At 52.1% G+C, this 27,513-nt stretch overlaps 3 protein-coding genes across 26 annotated transcripts in view; 2 read left to right on the forward strand and 1 right to left on the reverse strand.

The window, feature by feature from the left end:
- On the forward strand, positions 1 to 10,942 carry LOC122367866 (uncharacterized FtsK-like protein DR_0400). The gene is made up of 10 exons (XM_043341345.1): positions 1 to 109; positions 1,948 to 2,090; positions 3,415 to 3,535; positions 3,871 to 4,098; positions 4,350 to 4,609; positions 4,880 to 5,014; positions 6,542 to 6,652; positions 8,737 to 8,868; positions 8,977 to 9,659; positions 9,901 to 10,942. The coding sequence occupies exons 2-10, from the start codon at positions 2,085 to 2,087 to the stop codon at positions 10,235 to 10,237; spliced, it is 2,013 nt and encodes a 670-aa protein (XP_043197280.1). The 5' UTR covers positions 1 to 109; positions 1,948 to 2,084; the 3' UTR covers positions 10,238 to 10,942.
- The window catches only part of LOC122367868 (tektin-1-like), a 27,466-nt gene continuing 10,823 nt past the window's right edge, over positions 10,871 to 27,513 (reverse strand). For 2 of the 24 annotated variants that reach the window (XM_043341371.1, XM_043341350.1), the window contains exons 2-8: positions 23,515 to 23,704; positions 23,148 to 23,335; positions 22,742 to 22,865; positions 22,288 to 22,436; positions 12,410 to 12,632; positions 11,903 to 12,138; positions 10,871 to 11,653 (exon numbers count right to left, since the gene is read on the reverse strand). In XM_043341371.1, the coding sequence (XP_043197306.1) occupies positions 11,533 to 11,653; positions 11,903 to 12,138; positions 12,410 to 12,632; positions 22,288 to 22,436; positions 22,742 to 22,865; positions 23,148 to 23,335; positions 23,515 to 23,682 (1,209 nt within the window). In that variant the 5' untranslated portion in view covers positions 23,683 to 23,704 and the 3' untranslated portion in view covers positions 10,871 to 11,532. Of the gene's footprint in view, positions 11,654 to 11,902; positions 12,139 to 12,409; positions 12,633 to 22,287; positions 22,437 to 22,741; positions 22,866 to 23,147; positions 23,336 to 23,514; positions 23,865 to 24,147; positions 24,565 to 27,513 lie in introns of those variants that run through there. The other 22 variants (XM_043341360.1, XM_043341359.1, XM_043341352.1 and 19 more) reach the window with 22 other exon arrangements.
- Positions 24,736 to 27,513, forward strand: part of LOC122367867 (nucleolar protein 56-like) — a 12,503-nt gene continuing 9,725 nt past the window's right edge. Inside the window, exon 1 of the mRNA XM_043341346.1 lies at positions 24,736 to 24,910. The gene's annotated coding sequence lies outside the window, so the exon portion shown is untranslated. The remainder of the gene's footprint in view (positions 24,911 to 27,513) is intronic.

The following is a 27,513-nucleotide window of genomic DNA, read 5'->3' on the forward strand; positions in this document are numbered from 1 at the left end:
CCCTCCCCGGTGACCGAGCTCCGCCGCTGTCTGGCCACCCCGGAACTGGGCGGTATCCGAGACCTGGTGGTCACCTGCCTCCAGCCGCCCTTCTGCCTCTACCTCAAGTGTGAGTGAGCCGCCGGCTGGGCGGGCGTGGGCGCCGCACGTGTCCCCTGACCTGTCAGACCAATGTCGGAAGTGTCCGGGACGTTTCGCAATGTGTCCCCCTGCGCGTGCTAACCTCAGCAATCAGTCATCGCCGCAACTCAGCGTGCCACGCGGTCTCCTGTCGCGTGGAACGTCACAGAGAAATGCAGCTCTAGGTCTCAAAATGTCACCGAACGACCTTGAAGTCAGTTGCAGCCTCGTCCAGCTGAAGTTTTGGCGCAATAAGTAGCACATATATATTTCACCTTTTGGGTAGCTTTATGAAAGGAGTGATCAGCCTAAGATTGTAGGTAGTAGGGGAACGATGTCCATTTTCATTGTTGGTATATCCACATTATTCTGGTACTCCCCGTGCACTTTCTTATAAATAAGGGATCTTGCCTCAGTCGAAGCCTTGTTTGACTCCACCCCTCCCTTCTTTTATGCATGTTGCATGTTTGGTTGTTTTGGAACCATTTCCAATCTAAATTTACATCCAATTAGTCACATTTCGCAGACCTTCGTCGATGTCTGACTGCGTCTTGATAAGTACCAACGCTTTTCAAATGTTTTGGGACTTGGCTTCTCCTTCTAAGGTAGCTCCGAGGTGTCGGCTGTCGTTCTGAACAGGTATGATGCCGCCTGATGCGTAGTGGTCAATGAGAAACTCCAGGCCACCCATGCGTGTTATTGTGAGACGTCCTCGGTTTTTCCTCGGATCTCGAATGCAGCAGCTTCTGTTGCAGAGGATCGTTTCTTTCCCTACCGGGTGTGACCAGGTGCACTGCTGCCTCGTGTTCCGTTGTTACTGGGGGTCTGCTCCGTCACCCGTTGTTCCCTGGGTCACGGCCGGTCCCGTGCCGGTCACTGTGAGTCACTGGTCGCGGTCAGAGTCCCCTGTGTGCGGTATACCAGCACCTGTGGTCGGCCTCCGGTTAGTCAGCGGCCGCGCCGCGCCACGCACCGGCCGCAGACGACCCGTCGGCGATGGGCCGTCGGCGGCACCAGCTGTCGGCGGCGACGACTGACACCAGCCGCCCCTCCCACCCGTCACTTGTGGGGAGGGCGGGAGGGGACTGCGAACCACGAGGCGCGGCGGCGACCGCACTGTGGTCAGTTGCGTCGGCTCTCTCGGCCCGGACTGCAGTTGGGTCTGCTCGGTGGTCCAGGCTGCAGTGAGCTCCTCTCGGTGTTCCGGTCTGCGGTGAGCTCTGCTCGGTAGTCCAGTCTGCAGTGAGCTCTGCTCGGTAGTCCAGTCTGCAGTTGGGCTCGGCGCGGTCCGCAGTTGATCTGCTCGCCCAGTCCCGTCTGGAGTTATCTCTCTCCGGTGGTCTCTGCCGCCGAGATGCTGGCGCTGTTCATGTGTCTGCTGCTGCCGCTGTTTTCTCTGGCCAGCTCCGGCTCGGAGCGGGGCCGGGAGCGGCGCCGGCTCCGGCTCCGGCGGCCCGGCCGCTCCCGTGAGTACTCGGTACCGGCGCGGGCCGTCCCCGCGCCGGCACGTGGTGGACGGCGGCGGATGGGGCGACGCGGGGTCGCCGGTCCGTCCGTCCGTCCGTGTCTAGTGGGCTGATACCGACACGGAGATGGAGGTCCCGCGCGGGTGCTTGTGTGTGGGTGGGGGGGGGGGGGGGAGGGAGGTGGGAAGAGGGAAGATGGCGGGAGTTGCGATAGGCTGTTGCTGGTATTGTCTTCATGACCATTTATCTTGTTGTTTTAAGCAGTTTCGGGCCCGATTATACTTCTCGACTAATGCATAGCTGCATCTCTTCTCCTCCCCCGTCGAGAGTCAAATTGTGATTTGTTTCGTCTGTTCCGCAGACGCCAAGCCGCCCGACTCTGGCCAGCAGCTGCCGCGGACGTCGAACCTCAGCCAGGAGTCGATCCAGATCCACAAGGTGCTCACGGAGTTCCTATCCGGCCTGTCCAAACCGGCCGCCGAGGACGTGCGACGACAGATGCAGGTCAGAGCAGACGGTCGGCGAGCAACTGTCTGTCTGTCTGTCTGTCTGTCTGTTTTGTGTTTGTGTGTCTGTCTGTCTATCTGTCTGTCTGTCTGTCTGTCTGTCTGTTTGTGTGTTTGTCAGCACTTCTCCATGGCAATTGGCAATGTGAGGAAACATGTGCATTATGACTGCACTAGTACACAACGTGAACGCAACGTTAACGGGCGTTAAATGGTATTGACCGAATGAGGCGATGACGTGTTGATGCTTGATAGCAGCTATTTGTGAATATTTAAAGGTAGTGTGCCAGCTTTCTTGGACCGTATGGAGTTAATGGCCCAGATAAGGAGAACCGGATTTTTAGAACTTATCCATACCTTCAAAACTCATGGAAACGTCTTAAATTCTTCAAATTTTGAGTACCCCAGTGCGAAATTCGCCCCGACGGGTTGTCGGTCGTACCCCAACCACATTTCACACCACTATGAACAATAAATGCACACACTGAAATCGCTATTACCGATATGCTCATCCAATCAAGTTTCGATAAACCCGTTCATCATCATCTCCTGCGGTTTCGAACACGCCTGTTAGGTGGCTTCTGATGCTCGTCGAGGTCGGAATTTCCAAATACGCGTGGTGCGTCGGGCCGCGCGCTCTGACTTCGGCCAATAAAAATGCGTCAGCTGATCATTGTCATTTCTGCCACTTGCGTGTGGTGAAATGGGGTCATAACTTATAAGACGGCTTTTTCATATCAATTATTTTACATAAAATCATATTTCAAACCATAAATAATGTTCGACAGCCAAATAAAAGAAACAGTACCAATACGGGCTTACAGTTTAAGGCTCGACATTGTGTTGTCTACGATTAGACAGCTGATAACTCATTCCCGTACGTCGCATGGTCGTAACACTATAATGACCTTTGCTTATTGTCACAAGTGCGCCGCATTCGCGATTGTTGCCCGACGCCTGTTTGCAGGTGAGCCCACTACAGTTGTTATACATATCTAAAAACCGATAAACTTTTAGGCGAAAAAGGCACTATTCCAGGCCCATTTTTGATTTTTTTTTGCGATATTAGGTAAAAACAGAAGCTTCTTATCCTAGGAAAAATAAAATGGGAAATCTTTCAAAGGTGGCACACTACCTTTAAGGTGTTTGTAGTTGTCTTGTAAAAAGCCAGTCTTTTGACCATTTCTGGAAACGGAATTTCCGTTGGTGTGTTGAAGGTTCGGGTATGGTAGTTGATGATTTATGAGGTACCTATATTTTTTTCCATTCCTCGTGCATGATGGTTGTCCGCGCCCTAATTAGTAGCTTGGCTCTGTCCACAGACGAGTATGGAGAGCTGTATCAGCGCCGCCGACTCCGCCTCCTCGGACGAAATGTCTGAGATCGTTCAGCACTTCTATAACACCTTCCACGACAGGGTGCACTCGCACTCGGCCTACTACGGTGAGTATCCTGGATTCACACCTCACGTATTTAAAACTAAGAGCGCTGCTTTTGTCGGACGTATCACCGTACGATGATAATCATGGGCCATTTGTTAAGGCTGAATAGCAGTGCCCTCAATGCTTGCACCTCTCGTCTCGATGCGGGATACCTAATACCTATCGCAGTAACAGCGTTGTTTTTCCTAACACGTCCTGCTGTGTGCTGTTCTGTCTCGTGTCGTGTTTGTACGCCGACGGCCGACCAGGATGTCTGGAGGCCGGCCGGGCGCCGTGTGTGTACATACATAGTTGTGTGCGCTAGCAGCTGACGGAGGTCTCGACTCTGTCCTGCAGGCGTCTCCCCGGAGCGTCGCTCGGAGCTGGAGGACCTGGCCGAGCGCTACCTGACCACCCGGCTCTACCGGGTGCTCTTCACGCCGCTGTCGCAGGAGCTCGAGGAGGCCGACCTGGCCGTCCAGAAGCGGATCCGATCCCTCTACTGGGTGGGGGTCGAGCTGCTGGAGCTCAACATCGACGAGACCAACCCGGCCGTCACAGAGCTGGTCGAGCGGGCCATCACAGGTGAGACGCGCGACGCTGGCGCTAACGGGTGACGTACGGGGCACGGTGGGTGTCTAATGGTACCGTTATATGGCACTGATATACCGTATATACGGTGTACTATAGAGTGATGGCCTGTGTGGACGGTGCTGGAAGGCAAGCTTGTCTTATTTTGCACAGTCGGGTAGGTTTGGCATTGTACTCTGGACTGTAACACTGTCGTGTGAGCTATGCAAAACACCTAACCACGGCGCCGTCTCACCCCTCCGCAGACATTATCGAGATGGACAGCAAGCGTACGCCGCAGGACAAGCTGACGTGTGTGTCGGCCTGCGTGAGTCACCTGCTGGAGATGCTGTGCGTGGGCCGCCAGGGCGAGCCGCCCAGCGCCGACGACCTGCTGCCGGCGCTCATATTTGTGGTGCTGCGCGCCAACCCGCCGCGGCTGCAGAGCAACGTGCAGTACGTGACGCGCTTCAGCAGCCAGCAGCGCATCATGTCCGGACAGCAGGGATACGACTTCACCAACCTGGTGAGAGCCCGCGACGGCACACAGTATCGGTGGGGTAGGGTGTTCACTGTTCATGGTCCGGCTGCTGCTGCTGGCTAATGTGTCAGGCTGACGACAGTGTTGAGCGTTGAATGATGCCGTTTTGAGGCCAATTTACAGCGATAGATCCATCGGATTGTCCGCTTCACTGTCTGTGTTCGTTGTCATTGAGTGATGTTTATGCCTTGATAAATGTGTGTTGATGTATGTCCGCGTGTTAATGCTGACGTTAATGTCCCTTTGCGCCGTCAGTGCTGCGCCGTGTCGTTCATCGAGTCGATGGGCGCCGACTCTCTGGGTCTAACGGCCGAGGAGTACGAGCGGTACATGTCCGGAGAGGTGCTGCCGCCGGCGGCGCACTGGGAGAGCGGACAGTACCGCTGTCAGGTCAGTGGTGGGGGTACAGGGAGGGGTACCACTGGGAGAGCGGCCAGTACCGCTGTCAGGTCAGTGTGTATGTGTGCGTTGGGGGGGGGGGGGGGGAGGGGGATCCGTTTGCGGAGGTGCTGGAGTACATTTGCTTCCGTTTTTTATGCCTGTTAGGTTGTGCTTCTGGTCTTTCTTTTTTTAACCAGTTTCAACATCTTAGCTCTGCTGAATCATATATGCATTTAAGAACGTCGATATAACGTCTGCTCGGTCTCCGTTTTCCGGTGGGTTTTTACTCATTGTCATGAGGCCGCCCTGTGCCAGCCGCGATAGTGAGCTCCGGATGCGCAGCTGGTGTCGTTTGTTCGGCTCTGTCGCGGCTCTGAGGGCGATTTACATCCGCTCGGCAACACCAGTCGGCGCCGGGTGCCGGCGCCGTGATCCGGAGCTGCCAGCAGGACACTGCAAACTCCGAGCGCTTATCAAATCTTTGTGATTTACGCCGATGCAATTTTATGAATAACTGCATTTTAGGAAAACATCTTCCGTTGAACGCCGCTATCCAATGCTGATGGGCGTGTCTTCTGTGTTACGGACCGCTGATCACGCGCTGAGCACCCGGCCTGTTTAAAGCGCTAGACTCGGCTAGTTGATTTCCAAAGCAGGTGCAGATTCCATTCGTACGTCGGTAGTGAGGTCGAGGTCAGAGGCCGAGCCGTTACCTCGGCGCCGGCCTGCCCACCTGTGCCGGCCGTCTGCACGCCGGGCTGAGTAGTATGACTAAGTGCGCCGTGCGGTAATAGGTCGGACGCCGCCGCTGGTTAGAGTGCGCCCGAGGGAGGGGAGGGGTGGCCGGTGCGTAGCTGCAGATAGAGGCCCCCGGCGGTGACTCACCGTCACTACTCCGTCGGGGACGTCCACCCAGGCGCAACATGTCACCGACCCGCTCCAGATGACCCGGCACATATCGCGGCTTTGTGCACTTACGGCGTCACCTGATACAGATACTGCGCAATAGAGCAACTACATCTTGTCAAAGCTTCAAAAAGTCAATAGAGGTTGAGGATTTCAGAGTGAACGGTAAACATGCTGCCCAAAGAGCAAAAGCCTTCGGAAGGTCATTGCCCTGGCCGATGATAATACTCGGTATTCGGTAATGATTTTCGACGACGCGCCCGTTTCAAGCCCGCCAGAGTACCTTGACTGACTCACCACGAAACAGAAGGCCTCACTTTTTCGTTGTTTTTTGTTGCGCAAGGGACGTTGCAGCGGGTAGTTTGCACTAGCCTGCGAGTGCGGATGATATCTCCACTGCGACCGGAACCCGTGACAGTGCGCTGGCCGCCGTGGCACAAAGCTGTTGCTGCATGACTCACATGCCCCGGTACTGCATGGTACCGCAAACATATTGTGGATGTCCTTTATGTTAGAAAACGTAACACCGGGACTCCAGGACCTGCTTGTCCCACTCGCGGCCCACCTGATCGATGACTTGCGTGACCCGTGACCCCACGCGACCCGTCTGACCCTTCTCCCGGTCTGCAGGCGCTGCGAGTAATGGAGTCCAACACGGAGACGCTGTCGTCGCTGCAGGAGCGGCAGGCGCGGCTTCTGGCCGAGGAGCAGCAGCTCAGCGACGACATGAGCAGCTTCTCGGTGAGTGCCGGCCTCCCCTCCCCCTCCTTAGAGCAGCAGCTCAGCGACAATATGAGTAGCTTCTCGGTGAGTGCCGGCCTCCCCTCCCCTCCTTAGAGCAGCAGCTCAGCGACGACATGAGCAGCTTCTCGGTGAGTGCCGGCCCTCCCCCGGCGGCGCCCGGAGTTACCTTCACCCTAGGTACTGCCGCCCGGAGCTGCAACCTCGGAGTTACCGCCTCCCGCGGCCCTGCAGTCGGTCACGCGGGCCGCTATCGCAGCACAGCGAGGTAAAAACCTGCCAGCACGAGCGATGCTTACCAAAAGGACCTGACACACCTCAGAATATCTATGGTCTCATCTTATCAAAGTGTAAAACACACATCGATCGAAATCACACTCACTATATCTCCCACTAGTGTGTCCGGACATGCTTGATATGTGAAACGCAGTCATCCAAAAAGGTTGGCGTGCTTTTGCTCCACTTTATCCCTAAATCTTTGCCCCGGGTTAGAAAATTGGCTACTATAGTTCGTTTTTTTTTTCAAAAGGGCGCTGGCTCCTAGTTCCTTATCGAAGCTCTCACGTGAGTTTTGGCAGCTTCAGCGTCTGGCCAAGAATTTCTTACCCAAAAAATATTCGATTTCAAATTTTGCACGGTAAGTACCCGGAAATTGTGTCTTGAAAAATTAGCATACCATGATGACGTCACTGGTGGCAGCAGGCACCCAATGTCCGTACGATGGGACAAAGTTTCGACGAATTTGGGGGAAACGAATTGGGGGCCGAGGTTATAATCGAGTAAGCGGTTTCGTCCATGATAGTTATTCGTTACATTGCAATACAAGTTCGACAGCATGACGTCACCACTGTTCTCATATCTGGTTCCAAAATGCACGTATGGAAATTATTGGGAATACTTCACATGTTAAAATAAGGCGACGTTCGAATTTCTCAGGTTCAGTTTTTGCTCGTTTTGCTCGCTAAAAGGCGTGCTTTTTCGAAAAACGTACTTGGAGCCAGAGTCCTTTTGAAAAAAAAACGAACTATAGCTACGGCATGAGGACAAACTCCAAGTCGCATTCCCCTTCCTCGCCACTATTGGGTTTCGCGACTTTGTAGAATAATCAGTAATTTAGTGTGTTCACTTCTTCGCTAGCGCTGAATTCTGCTCTAGAACACTAAATAGCGACAGCCGACTACATTCGCCGTTTTTCTGTGGTTTGTTTACACATTCGGCCGTGCGCAACTGACACGAGAAGGTTGCTAATGTTGCGGTCACACATCAGCCAATACCTCTCCTCGTACCTGGCCAGGCAGCCCCACTCACCGCCAGCCCGGGCCTCGTGGTCAGCTCAGCACCGCCCCCGGGCCGGCCTCGGTTCGTTCCTCTGCCCCCGCCGGACGCTGTGTCGGCTATCTGGGCGGCCGTGGGGCCAGACTCGCACATCGACCCCTCCCTCCCCCAGGTCTGTGTGTGTTTTGTGCGCGTGTGGACGATAGCCGCCTCAAACGCACCTCCTATCAATGGTCACTCGTGGTCACTGGTCAAGGACAGGCGACACTGACCACGGTCGGGCCAGGGGACAATGGATATCCAGCTCCACTCAAACCAAAGACGGTGTCCTGAGAGGCCTTGACATGATGTTCGGGTTTTGAGCATTTTAACGTTGTTCCCGAAGATATGCTGGTTGGATGTACATAGTTGGCTCAATCTTTTCCCTTTCGTTTTGGCTTAATTTTAATTTCGGTAATCTATGATGCAATTTCGAAACACAATCTGCGGTCTAGCAACAGTAACATTGATTTTAAACCAAACCAATCACACAGTCTAATTCATCCCGTTCTACGCCTACGATCGCTCCGTTGCGTTGCGCGTTTGAGCTGCGCTGTTAGCGGTGTCCCAGGTGAGCCAGCTGCGCGCGGCGGATGACCGATTGCGGAGCGTTCCCTCCCCGCGGCCGACCGCGGCGCAGTATTGTACGCGCGGTGTTTGTAAATACGCCGACCGCCCCACCTGGCGCTGAATCAGCCGGTGTTTGTGTGGGGAGGGACGGACTCTGTGTTGGGAGGCACTGACTCACCCGTGACACGTCTGCCCCACAGGAGAGCGTGACGAACAGCGTGGACGAGTGTCTGGCGGAGAACCCGCTCACGCTGCGGCCCGCGCGCCGGCCGGCGCAGCTGGACTCGCCCTCCTCCGGGCTGGACGGCCTGCCCACGCCGCTGACACCCCAGGTCAGTGCTGCGGACAGTCCCGTCCCGTGCTGGTGCGATGGTCGGTGAATGTGGTGCCGGCGGCCGCTGTCCGTCCCGGCCGTGCGCTGACGCCCCCTCGGTCGGCAGGTGGTGGGTGCCGCGCCGTCGGCCGCCGGACCGGTGCAGCTGCCGTCGCCGCCGCCCGGCCTGCTGGCGGACGCCCAGGACAGCCTCAGCTCGGTGCTCTCGCTGTCTCAGATGTCGCTGGAGCCGGCTGGCGGCCCACCCCGGCAGCCGGCGCCGGCCAGCGGGCCGTTCAGCCTGCCGCTGGAGTCGGCGACCCGGCCCGACAGCGGCCCGCGCGGCCTGGACGGGCCGCCGACGGAGCCGGCGCCGGCCCCGCCGTACGCCACCAGTGGGGCGCTGCCGATCCCGGGCCGGCCCGGCCGGCCGGGGCGCTCGGGCAGCCCGTCGGTCGGCGGCCGGCCGCGCGCGCCGTCGCCGCCGCCGCCCGAGCTGCCGCCGCGCGGCCTCACGCCGTCCGTGCGCAACATCCCGTCGATTCCGTGCAGCACGGGCGCCGTGCCGGTGCCGGTGCCGGTGGCGGACGGCTGGGCGGCGCAGCCGAGCCGCCGCCAGGCCGGCTACAGCCCCGGCCGGCGGCCCGCCGAGCTGCCGCGCTCCCTGAGCCACACCTCGGAGCTGGGCGGTCGGCAGGGCGAGGTGCCGCGCTCCCTGAGCTTCCAGCCGGGCCAGGAGGCGGCCACCTCGCCCGCCGGCCGCCGCGTCTCAGTCACACGCAATGAGGCACTGGCCCAGGAGGCATTCAGGTACGGACGCAGCGAACGCTGAACACCGGACACTGCGAGACCTGATAATGGTGACATGTCCCACGGGAGGTCTTGGCTGCTTGTTGAAATAGTCATGCGTCAGAGTCAGAGTCAAAGTCAGCTTTAGCTACTACCAGGCAGCTGAGCCTGAATCAACGCTGGCGCTCACCCTGGAATCATCTGCTCTGTCGCAGCCCGTGGCCGCTGATGGTTGACGGCGGGCTCTGCGCTCTGTCTGCAGGCACTCTCAGGCGCGGTGTGAGCGGTCGGAGAGCGTGCGCAGTCGTCTCCAGCAGCCGGCGGCCGCCGACCTCAGCGCCGCGGCCGCCGACGACTGGCAGTGGTCGCGCCAGCAGCGCCGCGAGCAGCGCCACTCGGTGCGCGGTGAGATGGAGCGCCGCTACTCGGTGCAGGCGCCCGGCCAGCAGGAGCGCGCCGCCGCCGCCGCCGCCAACGCCACGGCCGTCCTCAGCGCAGAGTGCGAGGCCGCCAAACAGCGGCCGCCCAAGGCCTCCGACAAGGGCGACAAGCTGGTCAAGGTGCTCAGCGGCATCTTCAGTCTGACGGACAACTTCTGAGCGCGCGGCGGGCGGGCGGCGCCGCTCGGTGGACCATTCGCAGACGGCTGGAGGTGAGCGGGCGCGGCGGCACCCACGTACTGGCTTTAATCGGGGAGCTCCAGTGTGGCTGTCACACTGCCTAGCCGAGTGATTCATCCTAGTCCGAATACCGTGCGGCTGGCAGCAGAATGCGGGTACGATTCGACTATGCTGCCGCTCTATGGGATTGATCGTATGTCCATGTGCCGAGATAGGCCTAATATTGTTAACCGTATCGTCTCCCATTCTGTGTCGCCCTCCTCAGCCGCTGAACAAACCATCTCTGACTCGACGCCTGGGGTACCGTGGAACGATCGACACTCCTAAGGGGCTGGTCCGCCGCGCTAGGGCATATGCAATGCATCTCTTGGTCGGGATCTATCACTGAATGGCGCTGAGCGACAGCGAGCTACAATGGGGAGCTGATTCGCGAAATGTGATTCCGGGTAGTCATAAGCGTTGTTAATTGTTGTATATGGGCATATTGAATTGTGAAGTGTATATTGTTGGGAGAATTGGAGTAGTACATCCCTATCGCGCGGCGGGTTATCCGCCTTTTTATGGCCGGGCTGCTTCGGTGGCCAGAGTTCCACATAGCTGACTGTGAGGACGTGGATGCTGATTGATTTTATTATTTACTACATGTGCATGTAACGCGAGGCGAACAATAAACAGCAATTTGTCTCTTGTGCGTGTAGGCCGTCCGAAACGGCGTTTATTGCACACCGAGGACTTGGTGCTTTAATCTAAATGTAAACGAAATGCAGCTGTGGTCATGCTTTATAAGTCGCGGACTAGACAGTGGACATTCAACCAATTTCACATCATTGCACATGATAACACGGACAAAAATGCAGATCCTCGACCCTGTCTGGGCCCGATGGCAGGGGACTGGCAGTGTTCATAACGCGCTAAATGCGCTGGTCAGCACCGGTTTACACAACTTCATAATCTACTCGAAACCATAAAACTCACCGAAGAAATAATAAAACGCTCTAGAAGGCAAGGGAAAAGAGCTACATGACGCGAGTTGTTTGCGACCGTTTAATGTCTACAATTATCTCAACAACGCCTTGTGTGGGTTGGATTGTGAATTTGAGCTGACCTCAATGTGGGATAAAACTGAGAAAAACAATATCGAACCTGCCTGACCCGTCCATGCGTCTGAGCGAGGCCGCGGTGCGATGGCGTTGGGGGCTCGGCCACTGCTGAACTCGCCGCCCAGAGTCGGTGTCGCTGTCGGTCTCGGTGTCGGTTTCGGTGCTGGACGGCGACTAGAAGTGCTGGATGATGACCGCCTGCCGGTGCACCTGACACTGGCCCTCGCAGATGTGCAGCGTGTTGGTCTTGACGTCAATGTCCTCCTCCAGAATGAGCCGCTCCCGGTCCAGGTTCCTGCGAGGGCCGACCGGCTCAGTCAGTCACACTCTGCGAGCCGTGTACGGGGCAAATCTGACCCGGAGTGGGATACTCATGTGCTGCTTTGAACATAAGTGCACTCTATTGATCGTACGTAAGCAAGTTGATTATGTTACTGAAGCACACTGACGCAACCCATCGAAGCTTCTCCTTGTTGCGAAGCGACAGCGGTAATACACCGCCGCGATAGCTCATCTGCCTTGACGGCGTCGGTCGGCGACTCACCTGAGCTGCGCCTGGGCCGAGGCCAGCTCTCTGCGCAGCCGGTCGGCGTTGGTCTGGATCTCCTTGACCTCGATCACCAGCTGTCGCTGGGCGCGGTCGTTGGTCAGCTCTGGGCAGGGCCGCTCGGTGCGGCCGCGCAGCCGCGTCTGCGCCTTGGCCAGTGGCGTGCGCAGGTTCCGCACGGCCAGGTCCAGCTCGCCAATGGTGCGCTCCACGGCGGCTATGTGCTCACGAACCTGGACGGCGCGGAGATACAGCCCAGGTCAGGAGTATTGGTGGTAGCGTGGCCCTGCCGTCCTATCGTCATCCAGGGAACTGATCAGTGGACACCGTAAGCGGCCTCCGTCCCGATCACCACTACCGGCAGCAGCAGGCATATGGGGCCAGCTCTGTGTCCCGCTCACTCAACCCGCTCACCATGGGCCGTTTGTCCGCTAGCCCGCTCACCATGGGCCGTTTGTCCGCTAGCCCGCTTACCATGGACCGTTTGTCCGCTAGCCCGCTCACCATGGACAGTTTGTCCTCCAGCGTCTGTTTGGCGGTGCGCGTCTGTTGTACGCGCGTGTCCAGCGCCCGGTTGGTCCTCTCCACCTGGTTGCGTACGTCACACTCGGCCTGTTTGAGCATGGCCTCCAGACTGGACTGCAGCGTGCGCGCAATGTCCACCTCCCGGGTGGCGAAGGCCAGCAGGTCGGCCGCGTTCTCCAGCCACGAGTCCACCGTCAGACCGCTGAAACACAGACAACCGGTAGCCCTGCCGCTGAGACACAGACATAGGACAGCTGCTGACATGGTGTGTCGTTTCGGGAACTAGCGACCCGCGGCCGGGCGCCGCGCAGAGGTGCCCGCCATAGGGTTTTGGGGCTATTTTTTCACGTTTCGGCCTAAATCGTGAAAAGTGCTGGTCGTAGCAAATATGTTCCCTGGTTTCTGAATTTTCAGCCCACGTGGAATGCGATAGCACAAGAATCATTTTCGTACAGACAAAACTGTGCCCGCGTTTTTTGGTCAAAGTAAAAATGTTCAGCAGCTTTTAACACGTGGGCCGCCGCAAAACAGGGTACACCGGAGCACTTACGATTCAATATCTCCTAAGCCATCATAGATAGCAAATATGTTCCCTGGATCTATGTAGATAATACTTTAGAGAACACTTCAGGCCAAAAATTGTTTCTCGACAACTTACACCCAGCCCGCGTTTTTGGCTTAAATGCAAAGCAACACGGCAGCCGACCTTTAGGGCTCAGTTAGCGAGTTCATTTTTTAGCGAGCACTTCGAGCATTTCAGCGTTCGATGAAATGACATATTTTTTCAACGCAGTCGTTTCTTCATTTGCATCTAAACGCGACCTATATGATAATGTGATTGTATCGTCACACTAGAAGGTGTAATTCATGGTAATTTATAGGGCTAATTCTCGGCGCACAGCAGCAGACGGACACCGACTGACCCACCATCTAAAGGCAGTTTGGCGAAGCAGTATCGTGAATCACAGCCGCGAGATGTCCCTAGCGTAGAACACCGTCTGTTTGCCCAGTTTAAATACGTGATGTTTGCCCGCTGTCAACCCCTCAGTCATGGGGTTGGGGTCGCGGATGAATGGGCGACCGCCCGCCGCGCGGGGAGGGGGCTGCTCCCCTGACCCGGACCGCCGCGGCGTGGGGACGGTCCCGCACTCGCGTGCCTCACGTCGCCGCCTCACACCGGTCAATTACGCTGGTTTTGAGGAACCGCCCATTGTGGTGGTGGGTGATCCAACGCAGACCATGCCAGAACCCCACTGAGGGGGTATCACCCGTGTCAGCTGGCTCAGACCCATGATATCCCCATACCGAAAGCGACGTTCCAAAGAGCAATATGCCTTTAGTGGGTAGGATATTATTGATGTTTAATTCGAGAATGTATGCATGGATGTAAGCAAATACCTACATGATGTGTTGAAATACCTACTCCAACTGTACAACTCTGGCCTCTCAGCTCGAGGAATAAACTTTTTTTTTTACTTTATAGACAGATTTTTAGTGACTTAACACTCGCACTTACATATAGCGGGGTCGAACGGACCCCCTCCCGGTTTTTCGCGAATAATTCGCGCAAAAAGGGCCGATCGCGACGAAATTTTCAATACCCTCGAGTTAATCAATTTTACACTTACTCTTAAAATTTAATGACCCTGACCCCAATGACCTTTGACCTGTGGTCTGATTCTCGAGACCATGTTCGACCGGAATCGCGAATTGGCGTATGTCGGCTGAGGCTCACATTATCCGCGCAATTTCCAATCTTTTTTTTTTTGGTGTGGGTTTCAAGGTCCCGTGAAGGTCAGGTCAGTCATTGACCTTTGATGACCTTGCTTCACTATTTCGAGTTTTACATGTTTCTATGGTAGTTTCTGGGGCTGATTTCGAATTCCCCTTTGGAGATTTATGAAATAGTTTTGGTGCCCTCGTATGCTACGAAGCTGTCAATAGTGGTCAACACCTGCTATGGATGGCCGGCAGGTCACCTAATGGTTGACCTGACCTGACCTGACCCGACCTGGCCTAAATACATTAAGACATCAAAGATATGTGATCAAAGCTAACATGAACTACGTGTTCAGCACCCCACAAAATCCCTTTTTCAACCTCACTTTACGAATTTCCAGCAAGTCCTTATTTTCCGGATTTTTGGGTCATTGACCTGACCTGGAAGGTCAACCAGTGACATAAATAAGACCATAAAATTGGGTGTCATCGGCTTACTTTCCTTGCGGGCAACGCGCTCGTTTTTTTTTCTGCGAAGCTCTAGCTCCATCAGAGGCCAAACGGCAAGGAGAGTCCAACCCCCTCCCCCCTCCCCCCATATACGTTAGACGCTGGCAAACACGAATACGGGCGAGGATTAAAACGAAGGACAAATATACGAGCGAACGGACCGCGCAAGCGAAGCGAAATCTTTTTAACCCTCGCCGGCACAGGCCATTTTGCGTCCATCGACGGCACAAGGGGGGGGGGGTACGACCCCCTCGCGTTTGCCCCTGATCGAGCTACAGCTTCGCGGAAAAAACGAGCGTGTTGCCCGTCACGAGAGGAGGCCGGTGATATCCAATTTTAAGGTCCTAGGTCATCGGGAGACCTTCCAGGTCAGGTCAATGACCCGAAAATCGGGAAAATCGGGACCTGTTAGAAAGTCGTAAAGTGTGGCTGCTATGGGGTTTTCCGGGGTGCTGATCACGAATATCGTGTTAGTTTTGATCAGAGATTTTGTTTCTAAGCATTTAAACCAGGTCGGGTCAGGTCAGGTCAGGTCAGGTCAACCGGTAGGGGTCGTGACGGGTATTCGTAATACGTGTCAACCGCCTCTGACAGCTTCGTAACATGTTACGAAGGCAACAAAACTACTTCGTAAATGTACAAATGGTTGCTAAATTCGAAATCAGCTCCAAAAACTAGCCTAGAAACATGTAAAACTCCAAAAAGTGAGCCGAGGTCACCAAAGGTCAATGACCTGACCTGACCTTCAGGTGACCTTGACAACCACCCTAATGCATGGGAGGAACATCAAATCACATGTTGGAACGTTTGAAACCACGAAAAGCTTGCAAACGCGCGGCTAAAGCGAGCCGACATACTACGAATCGCGATTCCGGTCAAGCATGGTCTCGGAAAAGAGGTCACAGGTCAAAGGTCATTTAGGTCAGGGTCATGAAATTTTCAGGGTAGGTGTAAAATTAATCAATACGAGGGTACCGAAAGTTTCGTCGCGATCGGCCGCTTTTTACGCGAGTTATTCGCGACAAACCTTAGGGGGGGGGGGTGCATCAACCCCCACCCCCTGTGCCGGCGAGGGTTAAGATAACGGAAAGATATCAGCATTTACATATAACGGCCCGGCCCAGCCTGTAACGCTTTTGAGAGGCATATATTTCATGCCTCAGTAACCGTTGCAGTGGTTGGGCTAGCTCAATTTGATCAAGAGTTATTAACGAAAAAAATAATATCACCTTGATGACGTCATAAATGACGTCACGCAAGGTCAACATTGCAAAAGTACGCATCTAACCTTGCAAGGAGTGCATTAAATCACGATTCTGTGTGCTTGAGATAGTTGTAGATCGTTGCCGGCGCCAGAATAGCTGTTTTTATTTTTCCCCATTGACATAAATGGTGAGGTCACGAAAATGACCTGACCTCATATGACCTTTAGCACAGATAACAGTAGTACTTTAGGAAAAATCCGAGATATAAAAGTTGTGAGACTCATAATGAATACTAGATCCTGCAAGTTTCATTTCCCTGTGACATCTCCTCTGGCAGTGAGGGCGTTGCGAAGTTATTCGCGAAAAACCTTAGTGGATCGTTGCATGCATACCCCCATACGCCGGACGCCCCCTGTGGCGGCGTCCGGCGAGGGTTAAGCAGTCGAAAAAGCACTTTTGAACAATTAACCCTCGCCGGCACAGGGGGGGGGGGTTGATGCAACCCCCCCTAAGGTTTTTCGCCAATAACTCGCGTAAAAAGCGACCGATCGCGACGAAACTTTCAGTACCCTCGCATTGATCAATTTTACACCTACCCTGAAAATTTCATGACCCTGACCCCAATGACCTTTGACCTGTGACCTCTTTTCCGAGACCATGTTTGGCCGGAATCGCGATTCGGCGTATGTCGGCTAACATTAGCCGCGCGTTTGCAAGCTTTTTGTGGTTTCAAACGTTCAAACATGTGATTTGATGTCGCTCCCATACATTAGGGTGGGTGTCAAGGTCACCTGAAGGTCAGGTCAGGTCATTGACCTTTGGTGACCTCGGGTGACCTCGGTTCACTTTTTCGAGTTTTACATGTTTCTAGGCTAGTTTTTGGAGCTGAATTCGAATTTGGCAACCATTTGAACATTTACGAAGTAGTTTTGGTGCCTTCGTAACATGTTACGAAGCTGTCAGAGGCGGTTGACACGTATTACGAATACCCGTCACAACCCCTACCGGTTGATCTGACCTGACCTGACCCGACCTGGTCTAAATGCTTAAAGACATCATCTCTGATCAAAACTAACACGATATTCGTGATCAGCACCCCGGAAAACCACATAGCAGCCACAATTTACGACTTTCTAACAGGTCCCGATTTTCCCCGGTTTTCGGGTCATTGACCTGACCTGGAAGGTCACCCGATGAGCTAAGACCTTAAAATTGGGTATCATCGGCTTCGTCTCGTGACGGGCAACACGCTCGTTTTTTCCGCGAAGCTCTAGCTCGATCAGGGGCCAAACGCGAGGGGGGGGGGGGGTCGTACCCCCCCCCCCTTGTGCCGTCGAAGGACGCAAAATGGCCTGTGCCGGCGAGGGTTAACATGTGAATGAGACGTGGAAAGGCAGTAAAAACAGCTGCAATGCGTTCAGTTTTACAATAGGCAATCGATTGGGATGCCACATGAGTTTTACCGGTCAGGTCATGAGCTCGACCTTAAAAAATGTTCATCTTTGGAGGTCAAATTACACACCATTCTACACTATTGGACGAGAGAGACATGATGCTAGCCGAGCTGATTGTTTTTAATGCCTATGTAGTATATACCCACAACAATGACAACAATGCACCGCTGGGCTACGCTTCGCTTGCGTTCCAGGACCGTAGTGACGTCACAGGAAGGGACGCGGGCGGACCGCTGATGACCCGCCCGCTGTCAAAGGGCGGGCTGGGTTTGACGGGCGCACAATAGCGGCCGCGCGCGTGTTCCTGAAAGCGATAGCGAAGGCACGGGCGCCGGAAGGGTTGGACGCTTTGACCCTCTCCCAGACCTCCCGCTGTTACTGCCAAGGTTACTGCTACTGAGAAGGAAAATAAGTGACGGTGGTATTCACACAGGCTTTTCACTAATTTCTGACGTTTCGCACGTGTCGTCAACAATTCTCGTCCCCTAGAGATACTTGCACGATGCTTGCACGAACACTAAGGTAACCGGCCTGTTAGCTTGAAACGCCGCCAAAAACATAGGTTGCTCCATGGTATAATCTCTTCCATGCATGTGACCGGTCTGGAGCCTTTTCGCATTAGATCGATGCGCGTTTTTATCGATATAGGATCTCCATCGATCTTAGAATTTGGCGAATTTGCGATCTGAATGATGGGGTGGAGCAAGATTAGAATGGGTCTGAGCCAGGACAGTAGAATCGGAGTTGAACCCAGAGTCACCAAAATATTACTAACTCCGACTCCGGAGCAGAATCGACATCGCTAACTGAATGGCTCAAAGTTATACCCGAAGAGGAAGCCAGTCTGCCGAAAAATAGCCGTTTTCACGACGGGCTTTCTGGCGAGTGGACTTATATGGCAGTGTTCGCCATGGGCCGGGCCAGCCAATGGGTCATGGGCTGGGCTGGGTCACGGGCTGGGCTGGGCCCTCAAATATAACCCACGAGCCGCTGGGGGGGGGGGCATAAAGTTGCCCCCCTTTACGTTTTGTGAAATATCTCCGAAACCTGATGAGCTACGAACGTGAAACTTCGCATAGCTTCAAATGAATACCTAGGCAATGTTTGAGGAAAGTTTGGTGGTTGTAGCACCTAAGATGACGTCATAGTGACGTCATAAATTTTTGTCGTTTTCCGATATGGACTGTTTCTGATGACGCTGAGCATGAAACTCAACTGTAAATGAACTAGACAGCACCTGCTGTCATCCTAAAACATCTAACTACACTTCCATCTAGTTTCTTACCAATAATCGACCCTTTATATTCGGTCCCATATATCTGATGTATCGTGAGGAATATGAGAGTCGCAAATCTATAATTTCACTTATGACGTCACTGTGACGTCATTTCAAATGGGATCGACACCAAATTTGGACACAACCTTGGCTAGGTATTCCGAAAGATGTGTGCAAAGTTTCGCTTCTCTATCTCTTCGCGTTGCGACGATATCGTCGCAGAAGTAAAGGGGGGGCAACTATATGCCCCCCAGCGGCCGGCGGGTGGCGCGGAAGCCCAGCGGCCGCCGGGATAAATAATCGATGGGCTGTGGTGAGTGTGGGTGGGCTGGGACAAGGACTGTAAAGTGGACTCAGAGGTTCGCGACTGAGCTAAAAACAAAAACTAGCTTTTTACTGTGCAAGACTAAAAAAACGAATGAAAGCATATATGTGCAATGTGCATTGTGCATGCTGCTCCCAAAAGATTGTTTCTTTGCGCCTATGGGTGACATATGTAATACCTGTTTGGTGTCTATGATCCATTCATTGTTGACGGGCTGGTCCGGGCTGGACGGGCTAGACCGGGCTGGGCTTCAACAATTTTACTATGCATGGGTTCGCGCTGGGACGGGCTGTCAACCCATGGGCCTGGGTCGGGCTGGACTGGGATTTTGCGGCCCGTGGCGAACACTGTTATATGGACTAAATCTACAAAAATCTCTTAAACAGCAAATATGTTCATATCATGACTTTATTTTAGTATTTTAACTCTCGCATGTGTAGGGGTAGTTGGATGGACCCGCGTCCCGCCCCCTCGGTTTTTCGCGAATAATCTCGCTCAAAAGGCGGACGATCGCGACGAAACTTTCAGTACCCCAGAGTTGATCAATTTTACACATACTCTTTTTCTTTCATGAACTTGACCCAAATGACCTTTGACCCCTGGCCTTTTTCTCGAGACCATGTTTGACCGAAATCGCGATTCAACGTATGTCAGATCACATTATCCGCGCGTTTCCAGTCTTTTTTGTGTTGTAAACGTCCAAACATGTCAAATGATGTTCGTCCCATGCGGCATGCATTACGGTGGGTGCCAAGGTCACGTAAAGGTCAGGTCAGGGTCATTGATCTTTGAGGACCTTGATTCACTTTTTCTAGTTTAACATGTTCCTGGCATCCGTTTGAACATTTGCTTAGTAGTTACGAGCGAGCGAGCGCAGCGAGCGAAGCGAGTCTTTGCAATATAACGGAAAAATATCAGTATGAGCGGCCCGGCCCGGCCCGGCCCGGCCTGTAACGCTTTTGAGAGGCTTATATCTCAGCAACCGCTAGACCGATTGGCCTGCGGTCTTTTTTGCTGGGTAGCCCCATCCCTTCTACCCCGTAATTGACTACTTTTGATACATCTCAGTGACCGTCGTGGCACGTGCCACGTGAAAAGTCAAGGGTGTTAAAGCTGTTTTGCAAAAGTAGTGATTTTGAAAGGCTCGTATCTCAGCAGCCGCTTGAGCGATTGTCTTGCGGTAATTTTTTGTAGGGTAGCTGCATCCCTTCTACGAAAGGTCGGAGACTCTTGATCTATGTGAGTGACCCCCACTGCACGTGCAAAATACAAAAAGAAGAGGTGCCAAATTTGTTCCCATTTCAACAACTCGGTAATTACTGGGGCGATTTCGCTGAAACTTGGCGTACAGGTAGGCAGCCACCAGGCTATGCATTCCCATGTGTTGCGGTTAAGGTGCTACTGCACGACGTGCAGTGCACGTGCGCACGTACAGGGGGCGCTCCCAGATCTCGAGAACGGCTGGACCGATTATTTCAACATTTTTTTTCTTCAAAAAGCGGCGCACAACTCGGGAACCAATAGAGCTACCCGACTCAAGAAGCAATAGACGCAGCAAAACGGACGAGAAGGCAAACGAGAGAACGCGACGAGACAATTAGGATGAGCACCTGAAAGTTGAATTTCAAGGTCACAGGTCGGGTCAAGGTCAGATCAAACACATGAAATTGGGCTTTCAGTAGCATGGGTCCAAAACACCTTTGGTAACCTGACCTTTGACCTGACCGAAAAAGTGACCTAAGTATAAATTTCGCCATTATTCCTTACGCTTTTTCGAACGTCGCTTTCCCCGTATCGCTACATGGCCCAGGAGCCGAGCTAAAAGGGGGGTGTTCAAACACCCCGCCCACCAGCAGGGCGTGTAATTCCAGGACCCCCAGCTGGGTGCGGGTTATGAAATGCATTCATCATGGTCGTGATGTAGTCACAATAAATTGCCAAGATTCCATTCAAGATTTTGGAAACCGTAGAACGATAGGTAATCAAAAATCGAAGATGGTAATTTGATTGTTCATGGTAGGTATTGGCAGTCCAATGACGTTTACGGCATGTCTTTATGTCTTTTCTGTGCCTACCCGTGATTTTTTTAAACATGTGTCGTTTCTTTTCGAAAACTCAAATTATGACGTCACTAAAACCTCGATATCTTAAAAAAATGGACCGATTTTTTGGGAAACTTTGTCACAATAAATTTCTATAAATTCCCTACATGTACAGTCTGTCTTAAAAGTACCGCGCAAAGTGACGGTGGATCCATCGAGCCTGACTGAGCAAGGGCCTGCTAAATTTGGGTCACCGAAACAATTGACATCCTTGTCCATTCCCTAGGTCAATTGGTCGGTGACTTTTAAATTAAAACAGGCCCTTTCTCGGTCAGGCTTGATGGATCCACCGCCACTTTGCGCGGTACTTTTAAGACAGACTGTACAGTCTGTCTTAAAAGTACCGCGCAAAGTGACGGTGGATCCATCAAGCCTGACCGATGAAGGACTGCCAAATTTGAGTCACCGAAGCAATGGACATCCTCGTCCATTCCCCAGCTCCATTGGTTCGGTGACTTTCAAATTATAGCAGGCCCTTCCTCGGTCAGGCTTGATGGATCCACCGTCACTTTGCGCGGTACTTTTAAGACAGACTGTACCTACCTACACAAAATTTGGCACAAAAAACATCGTCCCTATGCTAAAATTCTGCACCAGCAACATTCCAAGTGCTCGTGCTTACAAACGAGCCAATTGTCTATATGGACTCTCAGCTGCTCCCGGGTCATGCGCAGCGCCTCGCCGACTGAGCGTATGCCACGCTGAGGCGACAAGCCAGCCCGTCACCGCAAGAACGGTGCTGCCTCCCTCCCCCTTCTCCCGACTCCGTCCCCCGACCGGCGCAGCATTCCTCAGGCCACAATAGTGACTCCCCTCCCTCAGCTGACCCGTCCTCAGGTGCGGTGTACACTGGACAAATACCTCTGCCGGGGCTGACGGGGTCCATGTTTGAACAAGGGATTAAGGGAAGCCTTCAAACATCTCAGACGGAGTTTTCGCCGAAACTACCAGCTAGCGCCATCCACCGGTGAACGGCGGTACTAAACTTCATTCGCTAGTTCCCGAAACGACACACCATGAGCACAGGAAATCAACAACTGGCAAATGCTCCAGTCAGTCTACAAGCAGCCCCGACAATGAAAAAAGCTAATTCCCTGTAATCCGGCACAGTTCATTGCCTTACCCCCGGCCCCGACACAATAAAAAGCACGCACATGTCATGGTCTGAAATCTGTCCGTGGGCCATGAACTACAAACTGACCATGGTAAGAGGACCGGAGGACAAACTGTCCCTGCTGAGACACTCCGTATGGTCACCGTATTTACTCTGTGTCGATGTTGACGTCTCCGGCCACCAGCTCCATGCCGGCCGACTGCAGGCTCAGATCGCGCATGCTCCGGTCGATGTCGAGCGCCGCCTGTTTGCGCTCAATGTCCCGCTCCAGCTGGTACTTGGCCTTTCGCAGCCGCCGCAGCTGCCGGACACGGCACGTGCGGTGTGACTGGTACAGACTGGCTGCTCACGACGGATCAACACTAACATACGATGTTTCAATTATAGAAGGCTATGCTGCTCGTACATGAACCTAATGGACCTTGGGTCCCAGCATCTCAGCATATACGACTCGTATGCGACTCGTATGCACTGAAAGCTTGATTTTCAATCATTTTCTTTAGCATCCGACTCTTTGTGAAAAATAATAGCATGTGATGAGTCCGGCTCGCAATCTCCCACTCGTGTGACTTTTCCGCCAGCTCCGGAACCCCTCGCTCGACTGACCTGCTCCTTGGCCTGCTCGCGGGACCGGCAGAGCATCTCCAGCGCGCCCTCCATCACCTCCACCTCCTTGATGAGCTGCCGCTCGGGGTCGTCGTGCACGCGGTCTACGCCCAGACGACGCTCCCTGCGGCCAACACGGGCCGGCGAGGAAGAGACATGTGGTGGGCGGGGTCATTGAGCGGTCGGTGATGTAACTTTACCGATGAACCTCACAGGAAAAACTTATTGCCGTATCGGGACTATGATTGTATCGCAGGTAGGTTCATGACCTATGCGTCACTCACTAACAACAGCACGGATGAAACAATTTTGAGACTAAGAAAGTATATAGCAGGTACTGCCAGCCAGCTCTTCTCGTGTGTCGTGTGTCGGTCTGACCGGGTCCTAGAACAGCGGGTCGCCGTACCTCATCTCCAGACAGTCTTTGGCGCGCTGCAGCGGGTCCTGCAGGTCACACTCGGCCTTCATCACGCGCACCAGCGTCACGTCCATCGTGTCGATGCGCTGCTTCACCTCAGCCAGCTTCCCGTCCAGCTCCGACTTCCAGTACTCGAGCTGCTCCACACGCTGGTCCAGCCGCTTGTCCGCCTCGTCCTGAACAAATCTAATAGTCAGCCAAACACGCGCATGTCCCTAAGGCGACGCTTCTACCAGATCAATGACACGTAAAAATTCAAATGCATAGGTACACGGCGTCCTTGTATACTTGCATAAGCATTCCCATTTTAGCATGACTTTGGTCACCGAGGAGTGTGGTTTGCCGACTAGCCCACCTGTGACTGTTTGGTGCGAACGACTATTTCATCGCGCAGCCGGTTGCACTCGGCCATGAGCGACTCGGCTGTGTTGGAGTTGGCCTCGGCATTGTGGAACTTGATGTTATTTGCTAGAGTCCACTCCTGCGGTGTGAACCGCGGAGGTCGGGCCACGGTCCGCGGCATGGCTCAGCCGGTCAGCGGTCACCTGCAAAATAAATACGATGGTCCTCTGCCCCGCGCCACTATCATCGTAATTTCCGGTTACCCAGCTACTACACAGTGCACAGCATGACCATCTTGTGTCCAAGCAATGGCTATGACCTGGGAACTTCGAGGTCCTGCAGATGCAAAGCTGAGGTTGGGTCCTTGGGTGATGGGTCAAACGTTACCGTTCAGCCTCAAGGTGTTTGGTAGGTACGGCTCTCGCGAAATTAAGCGGTAGGTTTTGCACTTTTACATTTCCGGTTATATCTCAGAAACTAATCGATCTACGATGAGGCCATTTTACACGATCGTGGCCGGTTTGTGAACCAACAAGTCGATTGCATCTTCAACACTTAAAACGACGAAGACATAGCCTGAAGTACACCAAACTTTTCTAGATGCAAAACCTATCGCTAAAACCCGCGAGACCTGTACCTAACCTACCAGCTCTGTATTCTGTCTCAGGATTAGGGCCTGTGACAGTGGGCCTGAGACAAGATTACTTTACTTATAGGCCTGAGGCGTTACATTAAAATTCATCACGATGTCCCAAGCTATAGGCAAGGCCCTATATGCTATAGGTACCCGCTCTGGACGTGTCTTCCGATGCTACGCTACGGCGTTAGGGATCCGAATATGCCTCAGCAACGCGGGTAACAACGTCCAAATTTGAGACCCACGTTGACGTAGCATTTGTATGGGTTAAATTACGGTGCTATGGAAATGAAATTCAAATATCTCTAGTATCCCACCCAAACCAGCAATGTGACTCCTCAAAAATTTCTTAAACTAATGTCGAAAGAGGTATACGATGATGACTTATGATGACAAACACATCAAAACAAATTAGTACGCAGCATCGATGGTTGCTATGGAAACAGCAATGCCCCAAGAGTTTCAAAATAAGAGTTCTTCCGCTGTTTTTTAAAATTTTTCTCAATTTGTTTCATTTAAATTTGAAATGAAATTACGTCTGACTTTTTATGTTTTTAGCCATTTACTTTAACAAGTATTACTTTTTCTATTATTCCTATAATTATTCCTCCCATTACTGCGTCACATTCCATATCTGCGTCAGTTTTGTATCGGTTTCGATAAACACGTGTGTGGTCGCATTTTGCGACATTTTGTTTCGAGTGTGAGATTCGTTGGGAAAATCGTATAGATTTAGGAAAAATGTCATAGATTTCCAGGATACCCAGCAGAGGTAATGCAATTTTCCTTTTAGGTGTACATTGAGCCAAATAGCATAGAATGCTTTTGGTGAAGTTGTTACTCTATCTGGGTTCCATTTCAATTTCCAGTTCACCGCTCAGATTGTCGAATTAATTCAGAGGGGTGTTCACGGGCACCGCACACTGCTGCGTGCGGTGTGTGCGGTGCGTCCAGCAGGCGTGGGGGTAGGGGATGGGTAGGCGGTTCTGACGTCACGGCTGCGTGCGGTGGACGGTCCGCTGTGGCCAGTCCCGACCGGCCACAGCGATCGCTGTGTGCGGTGACGGAAGGCTGACGTAGGGACGCGGTGGGCGGAGCTTGGAGGCTGTGTGCGGTCCGACCGCACACAGGGCCCGTGAACAGCTCTCTGATCATTTGTTGGTCAGTTAGGCACCAGCTTTGACATTTGAGTTTGGTATTATGTGCGACATTATTTCATACATTAAAGATAATGAAAAATGGGGAAACATTATGCTGCAATGGTAAAGCTGGCTTTCCAAGATCTTAACCCGCGCCCAGCTGGGGGGGGGCAGGATCTGCCCCCCTCCACCTCCCGTCTTTCGCCAACAACTTCTAAACGCATTACGCCAGCGACGTCAAACTTTCAGTACCTTATCATACATCAATTTAAGACGTTTCCTGAAAATTTGAGCGAAATCCGTCGGGAGATTTTTGAGAAAATGACGTTAAGTGATGTCATGTTCGCCATTTTCGCCTAAAAAACGGCAATATTTCAAACGCCGCTAACATCTTTATTTGTAAAGGAATCGAGACGTAGCAAAAAAGGTTATACGTGTTTCTACTTCGTCTATCAAACGGCTATCTCAGTTTTTTGATTTTTTATTTTGGCCCAATTTTTTCTCAGAAAACTGACTTTTTGGAAAAATGATTATAAATCCAAAATTTGGAGTGTATAAAAAAATGAAATACATGTCAGAGAAGTGGTCTATGTGCACCTACACGCCTAGGTACCAATTTTTTGAAGAATCGGTTAAAAAAATGGAGTACCGTAAAATGGGGTGTTAAGGGACAGTTTTGAGGTGTTTTGTTATATAACTCAAGAATGGTTGGAGATAGAAGCATCAAATTGTCAGCATTTTATGTGGAATTTGGTGCTTTACATGCCTGCCACATTAAAGTTTTTAAGATTTGTCCTGCATATTATTTTTTATTATTTTTCATCACTGTCCCTTAGCACCCCAATGTGGGGTGTTAAGGGACACCTATATTATTCCAAGAAATGGTCATCAAATGCCCACAATTGGGGTGTGGAAGGGCACACAATTTATTTATTGAAATGTTTCGCATATTCTGTCACAAAACAAGTCAGGTTCATTCACCACTAATGACCTTTTTAGCCAATTACGTGTAATGCGGTTTACGCTTGTGGAAAATGTGCTAATTATAAGGTAAACAGAACCAAAAAGTAATCTTCTGTCATCAATAAAACCCATGTTGAAGCTTGTCACTTGTCATTATGTTGACCTCTTTGTTTTAGCCTTTTTATGATGACATTACATTTACTTACATCAGTCTCCATTGACCCATCATTGTAAAAGAGAGTGTTGAGATGTTTTGTTACATAACTTAAGATGTGTTCGAGATAAAAGCATGAACTTGCCAGCATTTTATGTGAAATTTGGTGTTTTCCATGCGTACTTAATTAAATTATATTTAGATATTATTTTTTTTTATTTTTTCTTCCCTGTTCGTTAGCACCCCACATCGACCTCAAAATATGCATGTATCTGGAAAAGAGGAAGAGGATGATGAATGAATGGGTGGATTTGCACAAGTTTTTCAGGAAACATGTGCAATACATGTGACAATACACCTATGCATTCATTTTCCCTGTACAACCACTAGTTTATGTGGTACACACAGAGTTTTGGAGGTGTTTCAATTTTGTGAAAATGTAGCATGATTTTCAAATCCATTTTTGAACCAAATCACTTGCATGAAAAACCATACCATTTTCTCCTATGGTCAAGAGCAAAACAGTGTCAACTACCACACTGAAGTTTTTATTGAACCTTCTCAAATTAGGAAGTTAATATGACTCAAAGTTTTTCCCAGGCAATTGTCCCTTAACACCCCACTGTCCCTTAACACCCCATTTTACGGTAATTCAAAATTTTATGATGTCACGACACACAAAAGTGATAAAACTTTTGAAAAATGATTCATTTGGAAGTTCCAGACCTCGTATGAAATAAAAAAATAGCACCATTCGATTCACCGTGAAAAACTGCATCAACTATACACCTTTTTAGCCTTAACAACCAACTTCAGAATTTGACCTCACTTGGCCTGACGGCTGACCTTGACCTAACCTCGACCTGAAATTCATCCAGAGGTGGTCCATATCACTTATTGAGTGTGCCTATTGAATTCTATGAATAAAATGACCCATAAAACATGTGTTGCACATGCCCTTTTCTATATTTTGTTTTTGGTGACCTGACCTGACGTGACCTTGACCTTTGAATGATATTGTATGCAACAAATATTGTCTTGATAGCCTAAGAACACGTCTTGGGCAATCAGTCTCAGTCCATTCTTCGGCAACTACGGTGCAAGGCCGATACTGTAGAA

The sequence above is a fragment of the Amphibalanus amphitrite genome, unplaced genomic scaffold, assembly GCF_019059575.1.
Source record: "Amphibalanus amphitrite isolate SeventyFive unplaced genomic scaffold, NRLGWU_Aamphi_draft 000902F_arrow, whole genome shotgun sequence".
Lineage (NCBI taxonomy): Eukaryota > Metazoa > Arthropoda > Thecostraca > Balanomorpha > Balanidae > Amphibalanus > Amphibalanus amphitrite.